Source organism: Lentinus tigrinus, assembly GCF_003813185.1.
Source record: "Lentinus tigrinus ALCF2SS1-7 unplaced genomic scaffold L226scaffold_38, whole genome shotgun sequence".
Classification (NCBI taxonomy): Eukaryota; Fungi; Basidiomycota; class Agaricomycetes; order Polyporales; family Polyporaceae; genus Lentinus; species Lentinus tigrinus.
This window is the reverse complement of record NW_027137947.1, coordinates 99,635-121,506: the sequence shown is the minus strand read 5'-3', so window position 1 is coordinate 121,506 and position 21,872 is coordinate 99,635. Positions and strand designations below refer to the sequence as shown.

Here is a 21,872-nt window from a genome sequence, read left to right as displayed (position 1 = left end):
TTGCCTTCTTTAGGCACTGGCGAGTCCTTCAACTTCAGTTTCCATACACCCCTCACCTGCATTCACGCCCAGCGCCACTGATACCGGGGACATCTACAGCGTTACATATACACGAGCATACTGTGTATTAGACCAAACCCGAACTTATTGGGCCTCGACAGTCCAATAGAGGCCACGTAACGTAACTTCCCACCTACTACCGAGAGTGAGTTATTCTAGCTCCATGCTCGCTCTTGGCACGAGACTCAGGCTTACAATCAACTCGACATAGATGTCTTCAGCTACCCAGGTGGCGTCGCTCTTGGAGTTCGTCAAGGAGCTGATCCTCCACCTCGCGGAAGAATCGAACTTCGGCTACAAAGGCGACCTAGCGAGATGTGCCAGAGTCAGCGCGCTCTTTTATGATCTCGCTGTCAAGGCTCTCTGGGAGGACCTTGAAGATTGGAAACCACTCTACTACGTTCTCTATCGATCATACGGAAAATCTCGCGACCATCAGGCGAGTCTTCTTGGAAGTCGGCTCATCTCCGGTGCTGATTTACCTAAACCAGCCCACAGTCCGTGCGCCCATTGACGACCAGCAGTGGTCCCGCCTGGAAATGTACGCTAGCCACGTCAAGCGCGTCCGAGATCTCCAGGACGGCAGCACGATGGGGCAACGAAGTGCACAACTGAAAAGCTTGCGAATGTTGACCGACCGAGCTCGCGGACGGCCTATCTTCCCCAACCTAGAACGCGTCGATACCATACACATGGATAACCGGCCCGCTCTAGAGCCCTTCGCCTTCCTCCCTCCTACCCTTCGCGAGCTATCCTTGACGTTCCCGATGAACAACCCCTGCGGAGACGGACCAGAGGCCGACCCGGCCTTCGAGCAGATGCTACGGGTTTTGCACTCTAAGGCACCCGCCCTCACTTCGTTCTCCTTCTCGTTCGGCAGAGAGAACGCGCCCTCGGTTGTCAAGTCGCAGCAGCTCACTCCTCTCCGCACCTTCACCAGCTTGCAGCGCCTGGAGGTCGAAATATCGTGGATGTGCTACAAGGGCTTCTTGCGCGCGATATGCGCGAAGCTGCCTCAGCTGACGAACCTCAGCGTGGTCCTAGACACTCCGATGGACGGCGAGACTCCTGAGCCACTCGAGGGTGTGCCGTGCCTCGGCGTGAGCACTCTGGACGAATTCCACATGAGCGGACACCCAAGGGAGATTGCATCGGCGCTGGAGATCATCGCACCTTCTCCGCTGAGAGCCGTTGACCTCCGAGGTCCCCATGATCGCGCGGGCTGGGCGCGCTCGCTCAAGCTCCTGACCACGCAATTCCATTCGACCCTCGATCGCATATCAATCTCTGTGGTAGTGGACGACGAGTTGGACGACTACACGGAGCCGCCGCAGTTGTCCGCATTCGCGCGTCCCCTCTATGTGCTATCCCGCCTCCAGGTGTTCATCTTCGACGCGTACACTGCTCCGCGCGTGAATACAAGCCGCCTCGTGGTGAAGTTGACCGACGCCGACATACGGGGGGTAGCGAACGCGTGGCCGAATCTGCGAAAGCTTGTCATCCTCGGAAAGCCAGGCAACCGCGACGGAGCATTAACTATCACGCCGACATGCATCTCCGCGTTCGCTGCTAAGTGTACACAGCTAGAGGCCCTGGCGTTACCCTTCCCCAACGCTTCAGACTTCTCTCCGGACACCCCGGTCACCAAGGTCGCGCCGAGTGTAAAACGGCTCGCGTTCGCCCAGGATGCAATGAAGTCGCAGGACGCCAGGAACATGCGAGCGAGGTGTACGACCTACTTCATGCGCATCCTGCCGAGTATCAGGGTCTTTGAGATTCTGCCGGTGCGCGCGTATGGTGAAAAGGTGGCTTACTGGAAGGATATCTAGGGTCGTAACGAAGTTTAATGAACGTGTATCGTATTGTATGTGAGCAGCTACCATAGTATTACGGTCCTCTTGTCAGCCGCAAATATATTTGCGAAGATCAATCGTCATGAATACACTTGTAGTGTGAACGGTACAAGCACGACTTCTAAGATCTCCCATTGTGAGAGATTACCAGTACTGTACATTGATAGAAGGAAAGCTACCCCTCCGAGAAGTTGAAGACATACCACTTGCAGCCATAACATCCAATCTGCATCCTCTGACTCTCGGACAATCACTGGCAGGTACCGGCATCTCCATGTTCAGAAGTTAATGGCATTCATGAGTGGGTCAAGCATTGCATATCATTATTCGAGGGCGACGAGTCGATCAAGGGGTTGGTAGTCAGGTAGGCGCAGGGGATGCGCCAGAGAGAGGGAGGTGCTTATGTAAAGCCAACCTAAGTCTAGTAAGTGTCGGACTTCGTACTTGAGCTGGTCGGACTTTGTCTACGCTGAGGGTAAAGTAAGCCGCAGGTAACCTCCGATGGTGTTGCTTGTTAAAAACCATAACTCCGCTTGTAGCAGGCTGGAGTTTTTGTGGACTCCGATCGTAACAAGTTGAGCTCGTCAAGCGCCTGTGTCCTCGTCTCCAACATCCTAAGTCCTGCGGCTATACACTGTTGGCTTCAGCTAGCCTCCTTCTGTTGCAAGTGCGGAAGGAAAAGTGCTCTTGACTGAGTCTGTTTTACTTGGTACGTCTGCGGACGTGCTTGTCAACCGAACCCACCTAGGACTCATTGTCTGACATGACTCGGACTTGGAATTGTATGTATCACCATGGTTGCAATCCGTGTTGCTGCGGCGGATGGCAGAGCTGACGTATCCCGATATAAGAGCTCGCAGCAATTAGCATTCCAGGAAGCGACATGGTCTCCTGCCTCCCGCTCCGGAAACTGGTATCTAGACAGAAGCGCACTCGCCGTCGGGAGTCGCACGAACCACACTCACTGGAACCATGTAAGGATCTATCCTCTTGCATGCGGGATTAGCAAACTTGACCTATTATTTTCTCCCAGTGGAACATGCGCCGCATTCCCCCACATGTTGTCTTCCGCGCGCAGCCTCTGAATCTGTCCAGCTGCCGGTTGAACTGTGGTTGGAAATCATCCGTCATGTGTCCGACGCACACGTCCTCGCCCAACTCATGCGTGTCAATAGTACCTTCCATGCAGCTACGGAGCCAGTCCTCTATCATAACGTCAAACTGGAGACTGACAATGCCATCGTCATGTTCGCTCAATCGCTCTCCTGGGGCCCTCATCGCCCGCGTCTCATACATGGCCTGACAGTCTCAACTCTCATCACGATACCCCACAGCCTTGCCGCACGTCTGGAGCCTTTACCCAACTGGGGCGTGAAGGGCTGCAAAGCCATTCTCAGCGCCAACTACCCCTCTCTACGCACTTTCACGAGCAACTTGGTTGCGATTCTTGTCATCCCATTCGTCAAGAGGCACACGCACATAGAGGAACTGCATCTTATGGGGCATCCAACTCTACAATCCCATACTTGGCCTTCCGGGGTGACTGCAACCCACAAGCTCAAGCTCCCCTCTCTCCGTAGCCTCACCTGTCCGCCTCGCTTCCTCGATGGCGCGCTCGATATTCCTGCTGCGCTCACTCATCTTAGTCTCTTACCTCTCGACTCTAACATGCTCTTCCTTCCGTCAGCCTCGCCGTCGTTCCGATCACAGCTGGTCAGTCTCCGTGTACGCCTGATCAGGTTTTCCCGGCGCCCCCAAGCTCTCCGTCCCATCACGCTTGATGATGTCGTCGCGAGCTTTCCAAAACTCAAGTACCTGCAAGTGGACATGTACTACGTATGTCAATCTCATTCCAAAGCCATCATGGCTGCTAACATGGGCGAATGTAGAGTTCCCAGCCGTACGAACTTCGCACCGACGCTCTCTTGCACTGGACCGCGAAGAGGAATCCTGACCGCCACACAACTGCAGCGCATCGCCTTACCGTCGCATGGATCTTTCCCTATCCGCCCGAACGCGGTGTGGATTTGGTCCGAGCGGCGCAGTGGCATCAGGTCATGAAAGAGGTCGCGCTTAACGTGCTACTGGAATGGGAGCACTTGGTCGAGCGCATCATCTTCAAGCACACCATCATACCACGTGTCAGCGTCGCGCTGAACGAGTATAGGACGGGTCTCGTATGCACTCAGGAATGGGGGATGGCGGACAACTACTGGAACACAGTGTGAGCGCTAGTCATGGCGTACGTGGCACGACTTGCTCTTGATGGATGGATGCGGTCACCGGTGAGTACCGAGCCGTTTAAGGAGCGATCAGATATTGACTCGAGCATCGCAGAAATAACCTTGATACACAGGAAGATATGAGTTGGAACTTAGGCTGTGCTCAGTGCTCGGTTTTCATCTAATGCGAACGTGGGGACTTGCGGGACGGGCGCGTGCGTAGGTCCCTTTGGGCTGTGACTCAGTTCCACGCGCCGAGCTGTCCCACTTCCGGGGAGAGGTATTCCAGACCCTGAATGAATTCGACGGCACGAACGGTCACGTCCACGTAGAACTCTCGTACAGGGCACACAGCGCGTCTACCTCGCAGCATCAACACCAAGTTGTTCTACTTCCGAGTTGCGGACAGGTGGGAGAGCCAGCGGTCCAGTATCGTGACTCGATTCGACGCGTACGTCTTGTAGTGCTGCCGCAGTATGATATGTACATATGCATGTCCTAACGCACCATGACGCCGTGCCGCTTCTGCGAGGTGATCGGAGGATTGCTTACCACCTGACCCGTTCAGGCCCACCATGCTGTACTGACGGAAGGAGGGTGCATGATACAAGGTTCATTGCGAAGTACGTAACCGAGGCCCTTTCAAACTGCGGCACGCTGCAATGAGGCAGGTCTAGACATGCGCGTGGCTGTGGTCAGCCACTGGTACATATATGGTTCGTTCCCACCTCTCGATAGCAAACAGCTGCTTATCTCCTCTTCTCTCCTAGTCCCATACAGAGTTCTCTGGATCTCGCCTGTCTCTGGGAACCCCTCAGTACCAATCATTAGCCCCTAGGTAAGTATTCCGGTCTTTGCATGGAGATTCACGTCTATAACCACTCTTGCGCATTGGCATCTAGTCATGACTCCTGCCTCTGCCGACAAGCTCTCAACTTCTATCTCTCCTGTCTACCTACCCATCGAGTTATGGCTGGCTATTATCCACTACACAGCGGATCCGGATACTCTGGCACAAATAGTGCGCCTCAACAAAGCCTTCCATCGCGAGGTCGAGCCTCTGCTCTATCGGGCAGTCCACCTACGATCACACGACAGTGTCGGCCTTTTCCTCAGAACGCTTTCTGACTCTATAAGCCCACGCCATGTGCAGCTCGTCGGCTCACTCACTGTTATGGTCAACGACACCGAAACCGAGCCTTTTGCGTGTCCTCGGCACCATCACGGTCCTCCGGTGCCTGAGAAGGGCACCAACTACAATGCAATCCTCGTCACTCGCTTCCCGGCACTGCGTCGCTTTGTCACTGACATGTCAGCTGTTCGAGTCTTCAATTTCGTGAGGAAGCACGCCGACACGCTCGAGGACCTCCGCATTTTCAACATGCTCATGCCTTCAGACGAGGGCGGTACAAAGCTTCCCTTCCGGTCCCTCCGCAGTCTACGGTCTCCGCAGTCCGCACTCAACCATGTTAGCGTTTCCGGTGGGAAGACTCTAACCCACCTCCACTTGCCCGCTCTGGATTCGCTCCCTGGTCTCCTCGCCATACCGGGATCCTTCGGTGCGCGGCTTGTGAGCCTACGCCTAGGCTTCTCAACCCTCCTGATGCGAAGGGGAGGCGATACCGAGAGGGGCTCACTTGGCGCTATTGCCGCCCGTTTCACGCAACTGCGCTACCTGCAGATTGACGTACCACATGTATGTGATATTTAATCTCGCTCCTCCTCCTGCATACTCATACTGAGACTGCTCTCAAAAGGCCGTCCAGCCGACCCTAAGTGGCCTCCAAGGAATGCAGCCCGTATGGACACGGGGTCTCAAGAGCAGCAGTACGGATGCCGGTCGTACTACTGGTGTTCGTCGCTCTCCCGGCGCTCGCATAACCCTCGCGTGGGTCTCCCTCAACTCACCACGAGGCGTCCATTCGAACAGCGACGGCGTAGACGTGGGCGCGTGGCTCAAGTTCTTGAACCACACCGCACTGGACGTACTGGTGGAGTGGCGCGACCTCGTCGAGCGCATCGTATACCGGCATCAGATGGTACAGCCTGTCTCGGTTGCGCTTGACGAGTCTGGGACAGTGTTAGTTCGGAGACTGGATAGTGAGATGTCGGAAGACTACTGGGAGTCGGTGGTGCCTTCTTCGAGAGGCTCGGGCTGAGGGCTGGATTCTAGACAGTCTGACTTGGGTACTCGATGCTTCGGGGTTCCTCGTGTACGATTTCTGATGAGATTATATTCGAATTGTTGCTGCGCCTGGAGTAAGCTCGGTATTCTACTGGGCAGGAGGCGCTGTCACTCGTGTGAGCTGGAACCTCGTAAACCGCTGAACTCGGCGTCAAGCCACCTATTCTGGGATATGCGGGTGCTAGAAGGCCTTTCTCCTCCTTACGGAGGCGGTGCATCGCGCTAGCAGTGCCGAAGCCACGAGGATAACGAAGTCCACTCTCCTCCGTCTTGTCTTCCCACCTTCACCTGGACAGGTGCAAGATGCCCTCGTGCATCGGAATATGGAGACGCTCGAAGCGAGACACGAAACCCCTGAATTTGCCAACGCTTGTCGAACTCACACAAACTCCGCAACTGTCAGCCGCCGGGGAGCTAAATGAGGAAAAGGCCACACGAGGTACGTGCACGGTTGACCATAATGCAGAGTGTGCGACTATACATCTGAACAAAATGGCACCTCAGTTCCTAGCTCTGAATCTACGTCCGAGGTGGACTTACGACTTCCCATCGAATTATGGAGAAGTGTCTTCGAGTATGCTCGGGCGGAACACCGACATACGCTAGCCCAACTACTTCGGCTACACCCAGCGCTACTCTCGACAGCGGAAGACGTCCTTTATCACACAATAACTCTCAGAACAGACACTTCAGTCGTCATGCTATCCAAATCAATCTCATGCTCACTCGGCCGAGCAAAGCTCATCCGCGAACTGCACGTCCTCACGAGGATCGCAACCACCTACGCGGCACTCTCGCTAGCCTGCCTCCTCCGCATCACCCCCGAACTAGATTACCTCACCCTCGGCATCGCAGGCGTGTGGCGTCCGTATAGGTCGTGGGATATGGCACCCTGCGTGGATATCCTCGCCGTGCGCTTCCCGCACTTGCGCGGCTTCGCTACTTCCGGTCCTCCCCTACCAAGCACCGAGCGCGGAATCCCCCATTTTGTCCGCAGGCACAGCGCCATCCTGCAGGAGCTCAACCTCCGTAACGCCCGGGCTCCTGACATGAAGCGGTCAGCAGAGCCGTACGACAGAATCTTCCTCCCTGAGCTACGCGTTCTCGCTTGTCATCCACGGATGATATGGGAGCAACTCCGGGTAACGGAGCGTCTGAGAAGCGTTTGCCTGACAGAGGTTCGTCCGGACTACCTCCTACACCTATCTGGGGTTGTCGGCTCGCATCTCGTCAGCCTGTGTCTTCGGAGCCCCGTATGCCAGTGGGCCGATGACCCTCAAGAAATGGGCTGGACTATAGCAACTCTCGTGGAGCGTTTTCCACGGCTGAAGCACCTACAAATAGATAGGCAGATGGTGAGTATGCTGTGTGATCTCTGGACGGACTCCAAAATGCTGACCTGACGGCCCCAGGGAGCTGGGTCTTCCGTAGGTGTCAGCAACTATCCTATAGATTGGCAGGCAGAACCACCAGAATCACCTGGGAAGACGGCGGGAAGACTCACCGTTGTCTGGGTGCACAAATCACGGGAACCGTTAGACGTCTCTACAGGGTGGTGGACGAGCCTTATGGACGAGTCCGCGTCCCGGGCTCTCGTGAATTGGAGCGCGTACCTTGAGCGCATTTTGTACCGATACGCCGATGGACCATTCGTGAGCGTCTCGTGCGACAACAAAGGACAGGTGGCACATGCGGAGCTGGTGTATGGAGGAGGATTCCTGGAGGATGGTGACCTGATTTAGTTCTACACCGTCGTCATCGTTTTCGGATTACTAGATAGTACTGGGGAACGAAGTCACTGTATAGAGTCACGTTTGATCACAATTTTCGATAAAATGTTGTACTTGGGTTACAATGATGGGGCCAGCAGGCTTCATTGCTCGTTGCAATCCATGATAGTCGACTTCGAGGTAGGGAGTTAAGTAGCGGTCGTCATCATGAAAGGCTTAGAACCTCACGCCGCCGGATGGAGCCGAACGGGAACCCGGGTTGAACCGGCCGCACGATCAGAGACTGAGCGCTTGCAGGAACATCGCGCTAGGTAACAACCCTCGAGCTGGGCCAGCTGGGCTGCGTCCTTCAACCTCTTTTTGCTTCGGGGGGAAGACTTGGTCGCGGCTAGGCTGTGCGAGCCATGTACTCTGCAAGTACAAGGACTGACTCTAGATCTGACAAAGTAGGTGACCACCATCCGGGCCCCTGAGGGAATGCGACTGTTCCAACTCAAACCAGCCATACCTTCGGAAAATACTGACTCATACGAAAGCGTAAATAGGGACGAACCGCTTTGAACGGCTCCGGATTCCTGTGTCGATAAGTTTGACGTTCCCAGGATGCGCCAGGGAAGGAGACCAGCCCCATGTCTCAAGCATTCATCACGTCTCCTGCGGACAAGCCCTCTACCATACTAGTCGACATATGGTCAAACGATCGCTTCTCTTCCCATGTATATGTATAGAGGAGTCTCAAGATGTAAGCTATCCACGGGGCGATCTGTCTACGATGCTTGGTAGGTGAATCCCCGGTGGTCACCCCACAGGCACTTGTCTACCTCCGTCCGTGAATAGCGGAGCCTTGCCCTCATATTTATACTTTAAGTCTGCTGAGCATCGACTTCAGCAATCCATCGTGCTCAGGCCTCGAAATCCCCAACCAGCCAACGAATATATACGGTATGCCACGTCGTCCTCATGCTCACCTTGTTCAGCACAAGTCTGACCTTGATACAGACCAACAGCCATGCCCAGCGATCTCAACCAGGAGCTCTATCTTGGCGGCCTGCTCGAAGGCCTCAAGTTCACCATCGTAGACGTCACGCCGTCCGTTCCCGACCGCAGCGGCTGGGGGGCGACCTTCTCCAACCCGAGCGCAGGCTCCAAAACGAGCAACGGCAATGTACGTTCTCGTCTGGTACACTTTGTTTTACCATTCGGCTGACCTAGACCTCACCCATCATATCAGGGCGACTTCGACTACCTCCACTGCCCGTTCGAAATCAAAGGCGGCGAGAAGATTGGCACGACGAAGCTCACGGCGAACAGCGGCCTATACAGCACCGGTCAGGGCGGCAAGGTGGACATCAAGTTCCACCTCGAGGGCAAGACCACGGTCAATGGCTCGGAGGTGCACATCAACGACGATGGCTACATCTCCGTCTCCGCCAGCGACTGGAAGGGCCTCGAGCGCCCCGACGTGTCTAACGTCACGTACTACTGGCCCAACTCTCCCCCGTGCAACGCCGCGCTGACCGTGCCGCCGTCCATCGCGGGCATGCCTGACGACATCTTCTTTGTCCATGCGGCTAAGCCGGACGCGAAGGAGCTGGGGATGACGTCGACGACGCATCAGGAGGTGGTGGACATGGTGTTGAACTATGCGATCCGGGGCATCTTCTGGGTCAACGAGAAGCTGTTCTCGTGGGCTATCGGGCCATTTAAGCCGTTCTGAAGAGTTGCTGAGCAGGTAGCAAATGCGTGCTCGTTGTACCATAGGCTTCTCCATTCCGTTGCGCGCGACTTCTAGTAGTTTGTTCTTTGTAGCATGTCGAGACTATTGATCATCAAGACCATGATGGATCTATCTGGAGGAGAGTCTAAGGCGTTGTGCTTCAGAAGACCCTCTCGTAGGCACAGAGCGTGCCAGCATGCATGTCGATCTCTTCTGTTGATAGAAATTGACCGGCGCAGGCATATGTGCAAACAGCTTTTGTGCACGCCGAAGCAAATTTGTTCGATCCGCCACTCCATAACATACAAGGAAAAAAAAACATCGGAGCCCGCAGGGAGATAAGAAGGGATATTCCGAAGAAGCAAGAAACTCAAGTTCACGCCAGTGCCTGCATGACGGCGGTGTACGCGGGCTTGGGGTTGAAGTTGGCATCGAAGAGGAGAGGGTTGCTCGACGCCCTCCAGGAGTCCTACGAGTGCACGTCAGTTCAGTGCCAAAACAGAAGGGCTGAAGCTTTAACGTACGGGATCGCGGACGCCCCAGACGGTGATGGAGACACACTTGGGTACCTGCAAACAAGCCTTGGTGACGGCGACGTAATCGCTCGAGCCCTGCGCAGAGCGACAACATCAGTACAATCTGCAAACTCTTCGCTCGAGAGAGCAGGACGTACAGCATTGACAATATCGAGCTCTAAGGTGTAGAAGGTAAGTATAGCGGATCTAGAATGGTCAGGAAGACGTACCGGTAATGGCGACCTCGTCGACGCTGGCGGTGGCCAGCTTCTGCAAAGCCGAGAGCGCACCGCTGGAGCCGCCAGCCTAGACGATTATATCAGTTCAGCTTCATCCCTGACCAGAGGCAGATGGTACTTACAGAAAGGTGCATCTGAGTGCCGATACCATCAATGAGCTTGGAACCGCTGTTGACCGAGTTGACGAGGTTGACAAGGCCGTTGACCTTGGCGTTAACGCTGTCAAGGCTGGAAGCGCAAAATGTTACCGGTTAGAAAAAGCAGGTGTCAGGGGTAAAAAGGACAAAACAACGCACTTGTAGTCGTTGATGTAGAGAATCGCATTAGGGTCCGCCTGGCGTGCAGCCTGGAAGGCAATGTTGACGAAGCTCTGGCCGAGCACGTTGGAGAAGACCGAGGAGCGGAGCGTGCCGTCCTCGTTGAAGATCTCGTTGACGACGTCCCACGAGCGGACCTTGCCCTTGTAACGGCCTGCAACGTTCGAGATGTGGTTCTGGATGACCGAGGTGAGCGTCGCCTTGTCGCTGATCGCCGAGACCCAGGACGGGAGCTGCGAGTGCCAGACTGCGGTTGCAATCGAAACCGTGTGTTAGAGGCGAGGCAACCATACGGACGTCTGAACAGGCAAAACGCACCGAGAGTGTGGGCACGGATGAGCATGCCGTTCTGCGTGGCGTAGTTGACGAGCGCGTCGGAGCCCGAGAAGCTGAATGAATTGCGCGAGGCTAAGGCGGGTGTCGCTCAGTATCATAGCAACGACCTCGTTGATCGGGGCAGCTTACGCTCAGTCTGGAACCGTCGACGTTAGCAACTCTTTTCTCGAATTCCACGAGCACGGAAATTACTCACGGCATCCCACTTCATGGAGTTCTCGGGCGTGACACCACCGAACTCGCGGATGGTGACCGCAGAATCCTGGGCGTTGCTAAAGCGGTTCGAGTCGGACGCAGTGCCCCAGAAGATCTTGCCCTTCGCCTTGAACGCCTTGTCGAGGCCGGTCGCAGCGGGCGCAGGAGAGCCGCTTGTCGTGGTAACTGGCGGGGTGGTAGCCGGCGGGGTGGTCGCCGATCCAGGCTGGCACTGAGAATAGTAGTCGTTCTCCTTGATGCAGACGCTGCCGGCATCGCAGGTGGTCGAACCGGTGTAGCCAATCCCCTATGGATACAGTTAAGCATGCACCCACGCAACCCCCGCTAAAGGACACGCACTCCGCCTGCAAATGAACGGTAAGCAACGCTTCAATAGAAATACTGGACTGGCAACACCTACATTGACCCCAGACAGCGACGGCGTTAGCCGGGACAGCGAGCACGGTGGCCAGGGCGACGATGGCGGCGAGGCTCTTCATTTTGTATGGTGTGTGGTGAGTACGTATGTAGGGCGAAGGAGAGGGTACCGAGACAAGGAACCGGACACCTCGCGTTCCGCCGTACTTATACTACACCGTCGTACTCTCGGTACCGCACAGTTCTGCCGCGACTTCCGGTCGCCAGTGCCAGCAACGGAACCCTCGGCGCCCTTCCTCGACGTCCTTACCCCGCACGAAGCGGTCAGAAGTCCCGAGCTTAATGATGTGGCTATTCAACGCGTAATGTGCGGGGAAATGGCCGGTGAAAGGACGTATGCCTGAGGGCAACCTACTGTCGCGAATGACCTATTGGCGCCCCGAAAGCCCCTCGGGGGCCTTGAGGGCCAGGCGTGGATGATGCCTGCAACGGAGAAACGAGTTGTATAGCGAACATCAAGGTGGAATAGAGCGGTCCGAGTTCGAGGTGTATGGTCGCGAAGGTAATTCAGAAGATCCGTTCGACCACGTGAACGAGGCGCAACTGCCTCGGACCCAGTGCTGGTCGGCGAAATTAGGCACGGTCAAAACCTTCTTCGAAGAGCTCGCGCTGGAGGAGCAGAGCGGCCAGGCAGAATGAGAACCGATACGCTAGGCAAGATGCAATTGATGTTACAACACCCGAAAGATACAATGTGACGCTATACCTACAACCCGTGTGATCATGCGAAGAGCCGCTTCGTATACCTGCACGGAGAAACACGTCGCCAAGAGAATGTCAGAAAGAAGGCTTGGCACGAAGTCGTCGGAAGAGACTCACGAGTTCAATCCGTGCACCCCGCCCTCGATCTGCGCGCTGGCAGTACGAAGCTCGAAGCGCGTCTTGCCGGCACGAACGGAGTCCTGGAGCTCGCTCACGTTACGGACACCGATGTCCTGGAACGAGTGCTGAAGACCCGTGTAGAGGTAAGGGAGGAAAGCGTGAACCGTGCCCTTGTCCTGGACGTCGCCAGAGACGCCTTGCGCGACCTTGACGGCAGAGGACTCGGAGAAATAACGGCTCGTCGCTGCGTTTTCATGCGTCGACGACTTCGACGGGGCCTTTGAAGACCCCGGGCCGGACGCGCCCCGTTGGGCGGAGGGAGGTACGGGCTTGCCCTGTTCCATCGCCTCCTGTAGAACAAGCGTAGAACAAGCGATGTATGAGCGATAGGAAATGAGACGGAAAACCTTGAATACTGACCAAACTGCCCATGCCACGGTATGCCTTGACACGCTTGCCCTCGTGCCAAAAGTACTCGCCCGGAGCCTCCGTCGTACCCGCCAGAAGGCCACCCATCATGACCGCTCCAGCACCAAGAGAGAGCGCCTTGACAATGTGGCCAACGTTGCTGATACCGCCGTCAGCGATGACAGGGACACCAAACTTGCTAGCGAACTCGGCCACAGCGTAGACGGCAGTCGCCTGAGGACGACCAACAGCCATGACCTCCTGGGTGATACAGATCGAGCCCGAACCCATGCCAATTCGGAGACCGTCGGCGCCAACAGCAATAAGGCTGGCCGCCTGCTCACGGGTCACGACATTGCCGGCGATGACCTCAAGTTTAGGGTACGTCTGCTTGATCCACTTGATCATCTCGATCTGGAAAACAGAGTTGCCTTGCGAGGAGTCAAGAACGACGATGTCTAAACCGGCTTCGACGAGTAGAGCGAGGCGTTCACGGTCCGCAGGGCGCGTTCCGATAGCGGCAGCAGCATAGAGCTGCTTGCTCTCGGGAAGCTTCGACGCGAGAGGGTAGGTCTTGTTCTTGAGCAGGTCCGAGCGAGCCAGGAGAGACGTGAGGCGACCCTCCTTGTTCACGATGGGCAGCTTGCCTTTCTTGGAGTCGCGAAGAATGTTATTGGCCTCCTGGAGGGTGATACCCTCAGGAGCAGTAACGAGGTCGGTGGTCATAACTTCGTGAAGAGGCGTTGACGGAGCACGGAACTGAATATCCCTGTTCGTGACAATCCCCACCAGCTTGCCACCCATCTTGCCGGTGTCTGAAGTGACGTCAGCAACATGAACGACGACGACGAAAGACCAAAGTATTGGTGCGAATCAGAAAGATCATATATCTCCTCAATTCACGCATATATCGCGTTAGTTCGGAAGAACGAAGGTTATGATGTAAATTTTGTTCATCATGTTGTCAGCGGTGTAGAGTGTGGAGAATGCGACAACGCGATCTCGGAAGTAAGCGACACAGGATATACTACAAGTGATCTTGAGCAGCCATCCGGTCGCACGACACGAAGGTCGCGCATGTAGCCTCACAAATGCAGGCTATATGCGCGACGCACGTTTCCAACACACTCCCACCCGCTACAGCAGTATTGAACAATACTCACCAGTGATGGGGATTCCAGCGAAGCCAAGTCGCTCTTTGACGTCGAGGACGTCCTCAACCAGGTGGTTGGGAGTAAGAACAACGGGGTCGGTTATGAAACCGTTTTCGTGCCGCTTAACCGCACGGACCATATCAGCCTGGTTCGCCGCCGGCTGGTTGTGGTGAATAACACCAATACCGCCCTGGAGCTGCAAGAGGGGGACGTCGGACACAAATCCGCACGGTCAGCGGTCAGGGCAGCTTACCGCCAACGCGATCGCCATGTCGCTCTCGGTGACGGTGTCCATGGGCGAGCTCATGAAGGGCGTCTTGAGAACGACGTTGCGCGTTATGCGACTCTCCGTCGACACCTCACTCGCGGCGAAGTCGATCTTGCCGGGGAGGAGGAGGAAGTCGTTGTACGTGAGCCCGCCGTGGACGCGCGAGTCCATGAGATCAGCCACGGAGAGCCCATCTGAGCGTTCGTAGCTCTTGAGATGCTCAAGGGCCTGCGAGGCGTCGAGGACGGCGGGGGCGTTGGAGGGCATGGTGGTGGTGTGGGCAAGAGATTGCCAGCTTCTGCATTTTTTGAGCGACCGACCTTGCTTCCTCAGCGAGGCTTATTCGGGCGGAGCTTGAATGCCTGACGCCAGTATTGGAGCGCCGATATGTGATTCAAACCCTGTCCTAAGGTTAGGAGCACAAGGGTTCCGATGTCGATGTGAACTTGAAGTTCTCGAGTTGACGACGTCCTTCATTCTGAATTCGCTGGACATTCTCGCAGCATGTGGAATTATGAACTCATGTGTGTAAGAGCTGAACTGGAGACGTTGACGTTCTAAACCGTAGAGTGTATGTCTCGTCAATGTTCTGAACGACGACTTGGATATCATCCATGCGGGATGTCAAACGTCCATATGATGACTAGACGAATTTGAGTCACCGTTTAACGGTATCGCTAGTCAACTAGTCAACGACCTAGCTGAATCAGAGTGAGATGAGGTCGCGATCAGTTGTGCACTTGTGACAGAGCAATGGGTGGTCAGGGCAACGGGATCATGGACATGAACCTTGCGGGATGCTTTGCACTCAGCCAAATCTTGTTCAATCCGATGGCGAAGAGAACGTAGGCGAGAAAACCCTATTCAGAAGGAGTTAGTGCTGGGGCATAGGGCATGTTGAGCCATAGCCGCTAACCTGCTGCAAGTGCACATGCCGATGCACGAGTACTCGATTAACTTGATATGACGCTGTAATATCAGGCATGGAACACACGCAGCAATGGACTAGTACATCTCATTACCTCAGATGCAGTCGAGGAGGCTCGATAATATCAGCCTTCCAGTCATGAGGCGCGCAATGCGGACATCCTAGAATAGAAGGACACGTAACTATGAGCTTGAGGGGGTACTCACGACCTCCACAAGCTTTCTGGGTGGTACTTTGAGTTCGTGCATCATGCAACATAACCAGAGTCGGGATCGTATCAGGGGCTCGAAGACACGATGCTGCATCGTGCCCTCGCTGATCGCCACAATCACTACGTGAGGACGGTCTGTCGGGACGTATGTCAGAGATAAACAGAGAGGACCCGAGATGACCTCGCGTTGTCTCGGGATGGATGTCCGAGGGGTCCTGGGCACCTCGGGCGGTCTGAGAGGCTGTCAATGCACCGTTTAGAGTCGTGCGCAGGATGTGCGTCTGCGTGTACGTTGTTGCTAGGTACTATAGCGAATGCAGCTTGTCTCGGGATGCCTCTGAGCACCATTCGCGCTCGCGCCGACCGTCCCGGAGCGGCCGCGCCTGTTCGATGACTTGCTTTCGCACCGCCATACTCTACCGTCAACTCTTGGCTCGTCGCAGATGCCTCTCTGGCTAGGCTTTCTTAGTAGCATAAAATAGAATTCTTCATCTCTGTCTAGTACTTCGCGCCTTTACGCCTGAACCGACTTCTATCAACATGGCCGCCACTCTTCCTTATCATTCTTCCCTGAGGCCCCGCACCTGTGTCTTGCCCTCGCGACCTCGCGACCTCACGTCCCATCGCCTCGACACTTGTCACCCACCCAAGAGCCTCTCAGGCTTCTTTGCCCAGATATGACTGCAGAGCAAGCAAGGCGGCACCCCACTGGAGAAACTGGTGTGGTTCCCTCGGAGCTGTTGTCAGTGACCATGGCATTGTACGTCGATAGCCAAGGGGTAAGTCATCCGTCTTCGCTGCTATCCACTGGAGCCTGCGCCTTTGAGACAACTCGCTACTCTACCTGCTCATGGTTGATCTCCACCGCTACAAGGGCCCGTCGACGCTGGCACACGCGCTGTATCAGTAGCTCCCCTCAAGCACTGGTGCTCCTCAGGTTGGCGCATTCCGCTCCCTTTGACGTCCTGCTCGTGTTCTTGCTTCTTGATGGTAGATTCGGCATAAACCGAACCAAGCACAGGTATGAAATATTCGCTTCTTGCCTATATCGCTTACCTGATCTTACTTACAGGACCTCTGTCGAGTGCCAATGATGAGATGGCAGCGCGTCGGCGGTATATCGGTCTGTTGTGTACATAGTCGCATCTATATCTGTATCGGATCTGTATCATACTGCAACAATATATCTTTTAACAATCTTGTTGCTGCACATCTGGAATCTGTGTGAAGTGGAAAACCAGGCAGATCGTATTGCTGTCTAGGCTGTGTCTATGCTCGTTCAAGCTTGTCTCGTACCCGCCCATCAGAGGTCATCTCTGTACCAGCACCAGAGACAACCAGGAATAACCTCGGTTTCCTCTCATCCCCTGACGAGACCATCTCGGAACGGGCCGTCGGGACAAATCCCGACATCGTATCTGCTTGTCTCTGACCCCCCTCCCGAGAGACCCGTCTCACACAGTGAATCACCGGGCGACCACGATGCACGTATGCCCTCTGGCTTGCAAAGGCAACATATTTGCAACGTGTCCCTGGTTCAGAGAATACCCAGCAAACCTAGCCGGACACGAGTTGAAAGTCGACAACTGTCAGTTGGCGAACGTGAGCGTAGTGTGCGAGACTTACGGCACACTGTTGTGAGACGAGTCATACGCAGAACGGGCGGAGCATGACCGTGTTGGATGTATGAATTCTTAAGTATAATCTTGCAGTCAGATGTAGGAAAACTGCATGGAGTAGACCTGTTGGTCGGAAGAGAGTCAAAAGCAAAGTTGGGAAAAGATATGCTACTATGCGGCCATTACTAGAATCCAATGATGCCGTAAGCATCGGTTTAAGCAGTAGATAAGCCATCTGCACTAATGGTATTAGTTCTTCCTTATCGAGGGGTTTACTCGCCTTGTTTCCAGTTTGAAACCTCATAATAAGTCCTCTTAATCTCGAGCTTAATCTCATCGCGTCTTGTCTCTTACCCCCATCTTCACTCTCTGCCGTTGCTTTCTTCTTTCCCTTGCTCGCTGTGCTAGCCGGCTCCGAGCATGATGGAATACGCGGGCCAACCGCTCTCGCATACGGGGGTGGGGATCTCCGGTCCAACACCTTTGTCCGGAGCCCCCGCACAACACCGTCCTCAGCCCGGAACGCGCATCAGCAACGCAAATTACGGAGGAATGGTCCCGGTGAGTATTGCGGAAGTGTCGCGCGTGAAGGTGCTCACAAAGACCTTTGTTGATGGCAGCAATATCCCATGCAGCAGCAATATACCGGGATGCATCCTCAACCCTACCCACCCTATCCAGGCGTGCCAGCAGGGAGTGCTGGAATGGTGTCGAGGGTACAGGTATGTATCTTCGTCAGTCTTCTCAGTTTTTTGTCTGTCTGCGCGTGCACAATGGCCCCCAGATGACACCAGACAACTGCACATCCTCCCAAAAGGGAGAGGCGTAGCTCAGTCAGTCGATTCATCCAGCCCGCCTGGTTCGCAACGTCCCCTCTGCACTTTTCTGGTGTCATTTGATATCATTGTGCCTACTTGCGCACGCTCGTTGAGTCGGACTTGAGTTTGACCCTAGACGCATCCGATGCAGTCAGCCCGACCGAATTTGAGGTAAGGGACAGCGGTCCGTGGTCCCTGCTTCTCCGGAGGAGCGTACTCTCATGGCTTGACTATCATGGGCGCGTATGTACTCTTCGTCGCTTGGTCTGTCTTTTGCGCGGACGGGAAACTATGTATACCCGTCTAAAAGGAGAGGCGTCGTCCATCCCCTAACTTCATTCTCGCCCGGGTATCTCTATTGAGGATGCCCGTTTCGTGGGGTACATAGTTCTACTCCGTGCGATGGTGTACCCTGGTTGAGTCGGACCTGAGCTCCGCCATAGACGCGTCTGTTTCAGGCGACCTAACGCCGATTTTGAGTTGTGTCGTCGCATGATCAACTCTTCTTACCACACCGAGGGAAAGCGCTTCTGTTTTCTACTATCCGGCCTACCGGCTCGGTGGTGTGGTCCTCACGGCATGTCGCTGTGACAGCGTCTTATGGGGTTCGCGCTGCCCCGGTAACTTCGATGTTCAATGTTGAGGCCTACATGTTTCCGAAAATGACTCTTCCGCGCTATCGATATTCTTGGGTTGGTCAGCCAAAGTAGGTGCAACCCTCACGGTCGGTTTCCCATGTCTGCCAGAAGAATAGCAGAAGATACTGCGCAAGTGCTTGGAGACGTCAAGGTGGACATTGCGAGGGCTTGCGTACGATGCCCATATAGGGCCTTCCCATTCTCCTTCGGGGGCTGGGCTCTGAGTCTACGTGCGGTCTGAGGTCGGGCCATTGTTAAATTATAGGCTGACATCCTGATTGACAGAGCACATCAGGCTTGTATCCGAACAACCCCTTCGCTCCGCAACAAGGTCAGCCCACGCCTCACACATCTCATCAGCAGAACGGATACATGCCTCAGCAATACGTACAAGCACGTCAAGGCAGCGGTCAGTTCGCACCGCAACCTGGAACTACTGCTGGTCCTCCACGCACCGTTCCCACACAAGCTTCGCAACCGCCGAGCTCCTCTCACAGACAAACTTCTCATTCGAGTGCTGCTCCCCCGCCGCAGGACCCGCGCACAATCGCGCTCGGCTCATCCGCGGCCCCTGCCCCGGCTCCTACCCAGCAACCTCAAGCGTCCACGCCGCAGCCATCAACCTCGGATTCCCTGCCTACTCCCCCTCCCACCGCGCATGCGAACCCAGGTGGGACGAAAATACCGACCCTCGAGGAGGCGGCGACTATGGCGGCGATGAGAGTACTCAAGCCGTTCCGCGACTCCTTCGCTGAGTCTCTGGCGGCAGCACATAAGAGCTTTGCGAGCGAGTTCAGCGGGTTGCACAACCTGATCATGCTCTCCGACAACCGCTTCCGTGCGGCGGTGGCACACTGTACGTCGCTGCAGAAAGAGTGCGCGCGGGTGACCGCCGAGCGCGATGCGGCGGTCAAGTTTGCCGAGCAGCTCAAGAAGGACAAGGAGAGCGCGATCGAGGCGATGCAGAAGATGAACACGAACCTCCCGAAGCTCGTCGTCGAGTACTATGAACTCAAGAGCGATCATGCAGAGCTCCAGCGGAAGATGGCGGCGCTGGAGGAGGAGAATGCGCAGCTGCGAGAGAAGGCGCAAGGGAAGTCGTCCCCGGTGTACTCCTACGAGTCCGTCTTTGCCGCTCCCGCTTCGCCCGTCGAGCAGAAGGTCAAACTAGAGGATGTGGTCAAGCAAGAGCGATCGAGCCCCCCTGATTCGCCGTCGTCCGATATCGACGCTGCGTTCGCAGCCGGTGCGTGCATATCCTGTGCGTTGCTCATCCCGTATTTCTGACAACGCTCTGTAGAACTGGCGCAAGAACATCAACTACGCAAGCGTAGGCAACGCGACATTGACGAGCTCAAGGACATCTTGCAGCAGGTAGGTCTTCCGCAAGGTTTCATCGGTGCACGTTGATAACATGGACACCTCAGGGCGAATCATTGGATCTCCCTATACTCTCCTCGATACCGTCGACATCTTACGTCCCGCCTACGCCCATCTCGCCCCTGATTCCTTCGTTCCCGCCGGACACAGCCCCCGTTGCGTCCACATCTGCCGCCCCTTCGAACAGCACGACATCCGACGCTTCGTCTCTGGCAGTCAAGGCAGAGCAGTGCGACGCTATGCCGCACTCCGGTATCCCCGACCTCACCCATCTCGATCTTTCGGGAGAGCTCGACATCATCGACCTCACTGCAACGGACACCTCCCCGATGCAGCTCACATCGGATCTGCCGCCGCTCTCGCGCCGCGTTCACGAAGTCGTCGACATAGATCGCAAGCGCGTTCTTGCTGCAGAGGAGAACGACAGTGAGCAGCCGAGCAAGAAGCAGCGCACGGACGAAGGTGTTCAAGCCGAGCTTGCGGACGCAGATACGAATATGGTCGACGTGCAGCCAACTGTGAGCGTCGATGTTTCTACTACGGGATCACAATCAACAGATGCGGAAATGCAGCCTGCTGAGGTTCCGGCCACGCCTCCTCCCGCTGCCTCATTCTCAAGGCCAGAGGTGCAGACTGCAGAGGAAGCTGACCCTTCCACAGTCGGTACCTCTACGACAGGTGTAGACGACCTGCCCATGGAAGCCAAGACAGAGCTGGCTCCTGAGGTGGCCGCTCCGCTTCCATCGTTGTCCGCGTCCTCCCCTCCGCTTCCGACCCCCGTTTCGCCTCCGCCCCACCCATCTGCTCCTCTCCAGCCCGTACCTGCACTGGACTCGGTTCCTGCTCCCTCACCCATCACGGTTCCCAGGGCTCCTCAGCCTACCCCGACTCAATCGCCTATTGTAGACGGCCTGTCAAGCCTGTCACTGCCGTCGTCCTCATCCACCGTCCAACTCCCTCCGCCTGTCGTCGTCAAGCCCCAGCCCGCAAAGGGCCTCTCAGTGGCGCACTTGTCGCTCATGTACGAGACCCGCCGTGATAAGCTGTATTGCAGAGTATGCGTGTGAGTGTTCCCCCCTTCTCTTGTCGTTCCGCCCACATCCCTGATCGACATTTTGCACCACTCAATCAGTGCACGCTCGAAGAAATTCAGCACCCCGCCGACAATCTTCCCTGAGAACGCTGGCTGGAATGTCCTCAAAGGACACTACGAGAACGAGCACCCGGTCTCGTGCGGGAAGCTCATCGTGATGTCTCCCGAGCAGATACGCGAGAAGAAGGCCGAGAACGAGTCGAAGAAGGTCCCCTTCCCGTTCGTCACCAAAAAGCGCAAGGGTGCGCCGTGAGCCCCTCCCCCCTCGGTTTTCTTTCTTGGCCGCTGTGTTGTATCATATTGTGATAGACGTCGTCTTGGAATCGTGAGTCCTTTGCCGTTTCGTGACCCGCAACGATGACGCTGACTGTGGAACAGCTGTACATAAGTATACCATAGACAATATCTGTGATAGCGTCCCCGGAACGTTCTCGTTGCTCGCTAGTGTACACCCTAATCCTACTCTCGCGGTATCGACGTCCTGGGCGGGTCCGGGATCCTCGCAATACGCACGTAGTAATTCATAGTCGCGTTCGACCTTCGCTGTATGAGTAGTGTTTTCTCGTCTCGTGCTCCTTCCTAGCCTTGCATACCGTCACGCCATCCTGATGTGTAGCCATTCTTGTTTCTTGCCTCTTGTGTTTTTCATGCATCTCGTCACGACAGATTATGTGTAACGATACGCTATGAATATGTCGATATGTTGTCCTACGATCAGGCCACTAT

General features: G+C 55.6%; 9 protein-coding genes across 9 annotated transcripts; 7 read left to right on the top strand and 2 right to left on the bottom strand.

Moving 5' to 3' along the window:
- Positions 1 to 31: 31 nt before the first annotated feature.
- L226DRAFT_538974 (uncharacterized protein) lies at positions 32 to 1,969 on the top strand. The gene is made up of 3 exons (XM_067681603.1): positions 32 to 205; positions 272 to 499; positions 552 to 1,969. The coding sequence occupies exons 2-3, from the start codon at positions 272 to 274 to the stop codon at positions 1,887 to 1,889; spliced, it is 1,566 nt and encodes a 521-aa protein (XP_067530900.1). The 5' UTR covers positions 32 to 205; the 3' UTR covers positions 1,890 to 1,969.
- A 503-nt stretch (positions 1,970 to 2,472) lies between these two features.
- L226DRAFT_229882 (uncharacterized protein) lies at positions 2,473 to 4,358 on the top strand. The gene is made up of 5 exons (XM_067673078.1): positions 2,473 to 2,695; positions 2,765 to 2,887; positions 2,947 to 3,749; positions 3,803 to 4,198; positions 4,251 to 4,358. Exons 2-4 carry the CDS (start codon positions 2,797 to 2,799, stop codon positions 4,139 to 4,141), a joined length of 1,233 nt encoding a protein of 410 aa, XP_067530899.1. The 5' UTR covers positions 2,473 to 2,695; positions 2,765 to 2,796; the 3' UTR covers positions 4,142 to 4,198; positions 4,251 to 4,358.
- A 530-nt stretch (positions 4,359 to 4,888) lies between these two features.
- On the top strand, positions 4,889 to 6,395 carry L226DRAFT_538972 (uncharacterized protein). The gene is made up of 3 exons (XM_067681602.1): positions 4,889 to 4,973; positions 5,038 to 5,831; positions 5,893 to 6,395. The coding sequence occupies exons 2-3, from the start codon at positions 5,040 to 5,042 to the stop codon at positions 6,292 to 6,294; spliced, it is 1,194 nt and encodes a 397-aa protein (XP_067530898.1). The 5' UTR covers positions 4,889 to 4,973; positions 5,038 to 5,039; the 3' UTR covers positions 6,295 to 6,395.
- A 204-nt stretch (positions 6,396 to 6,599) lies between these two features.
- L226DRAFT_616212 (uncharacterized protein) lies at positions 6,600 to 8,203 on the top strand. Its single transcript, XM_067686878.1, has 3 exons — positions 6,600 to 6,759; positions 6,825 to 7,675; positions 7,733 to 8,203. Exons 1-3 carry the CDS (start codon positions 6,624 to 6,626, stop codon positions 8,060 to 8,062), a joined length of 1,317 nt encoding a protein of 438 aa, XP_067530897.1. The 5' UTR covers positions 6,600 to 6,623; the 3' UTR covers positions 8,063 to 8,203.
- An 856-nt stretch (positions 8,204 to 9,059) lies between these two features.
- Positions 9,060 to 9,767, top strand: L226DRAFT_470368 (uncharacterized protein; the record flags this gene model as incomplete). Its single annotated transcript, XM_067676304.1, has 2 exons — positions 9,060 to 9,215; positions 9,282 to 9,767. 2 exons carry the CDS (start codon positions 9,060 to 9,062, stop codon positions 9,765 to 9,767), a joined length of 642 nt encoding a protein of 213 aa, XP_067530896.1.
- A 376-nt stretch (positions 9,768 to 10,143) lies between these two features.
- On the bottom strand, positions 10,144 to 11,869 carry L226DRAFT_574849 (uncharacterized protein; the record flags this gene model as incomplete). Its single annotated transcript, XM_067685114.1, has 11 exons — positions 10,144 to 10,236; positions 10,292 to 10,378; positions 10,441 to 10,460; positions 10,513 to 10,588; positions 10,644 to 10,749; positions 10,818 to 11,085; positions 11,157 to 11,246; positions 11,304 to 11,310; positions 11,371 to 11,676; positions 11,724 to 11,734; positions 11,791 to 11,869. The coding sequence occupies 11 exons, from the start codon at positions 11,867 to 11,869 to the stop codon at positions 10,144 to 10,146; spliced, it is 1,143 nt and encodes a 380-aa protein (XP_067530895.1).
- Positions 11,870 to 12,160: 291 nt separating this feature from the next.
- L226DRAFT_229768 (IMP dehydrogenase) lies at positions 12,161 to 14,749 on the bottom strand. Its single transcript, XM_067673077.1, has 5 exons — positions 14,445 to 14,749; positions 14,201 to 14,387; positions 13,050 to 13,852; positions 12,627 to 12,979; positions 12,161 to 12,553 (listed from the first exon to the last, which is right to left on the bottom strand). The coding sequence occupies exons 1-5, from the start codon at positions 14,724 to 14,726 to the stop codon at positions 12,529 to 12,531; spliced, it is 1,650 nt and encodes a 549-aa protein (XP_067530894.1). The 5' UTR covers positions 14,727 to 14,749; the 3' UTR covers positions 12,161 to 12,528.
- A 1,353-nt stretch (positions 14,750 to 16,102) lies between these two features.
- On the top strand, positions 16,103 to 16,451 carry L226DRAFT_538966 (uncharacterized protein; the record flags this gene model as incomplete). The annotated part of the gene is made up of 3 exons (XM_067681601.1): positions 16,103 to 16,215; positions 16,260 to 16,318; positions 16,346 to 16,451. Coding segments are annotated over 3 exons (278 nt in total), but the record flags the coding sequence as incomplete, so codon positions are not given.
- Positions 16,452 to 19,045: 2,594 nt separating this feature from the next.
- L226DRAFT_574847 (uncharacterized protein) lies at positions 19,046 to 21,399 on the top strand (the record flags this gene model as incomplete). Its single annotated transcript, XM_067685113.1, has 4 exons — positions 19,046 to 19,919; positions 19,974 to 20,047; positions 20,101 to 21,116; positions 21,186 to 21,399. 4 exons carry the CDS (start codon positions 19,046 to 19,048, stop codon positions 21,397 to 21,399), a joined length of 2,178 nt encoding a protein of 725 aa, XP_067530892.1.
- Positions 21,400 to 21,872: the final 473 nt, after the last annotated feature.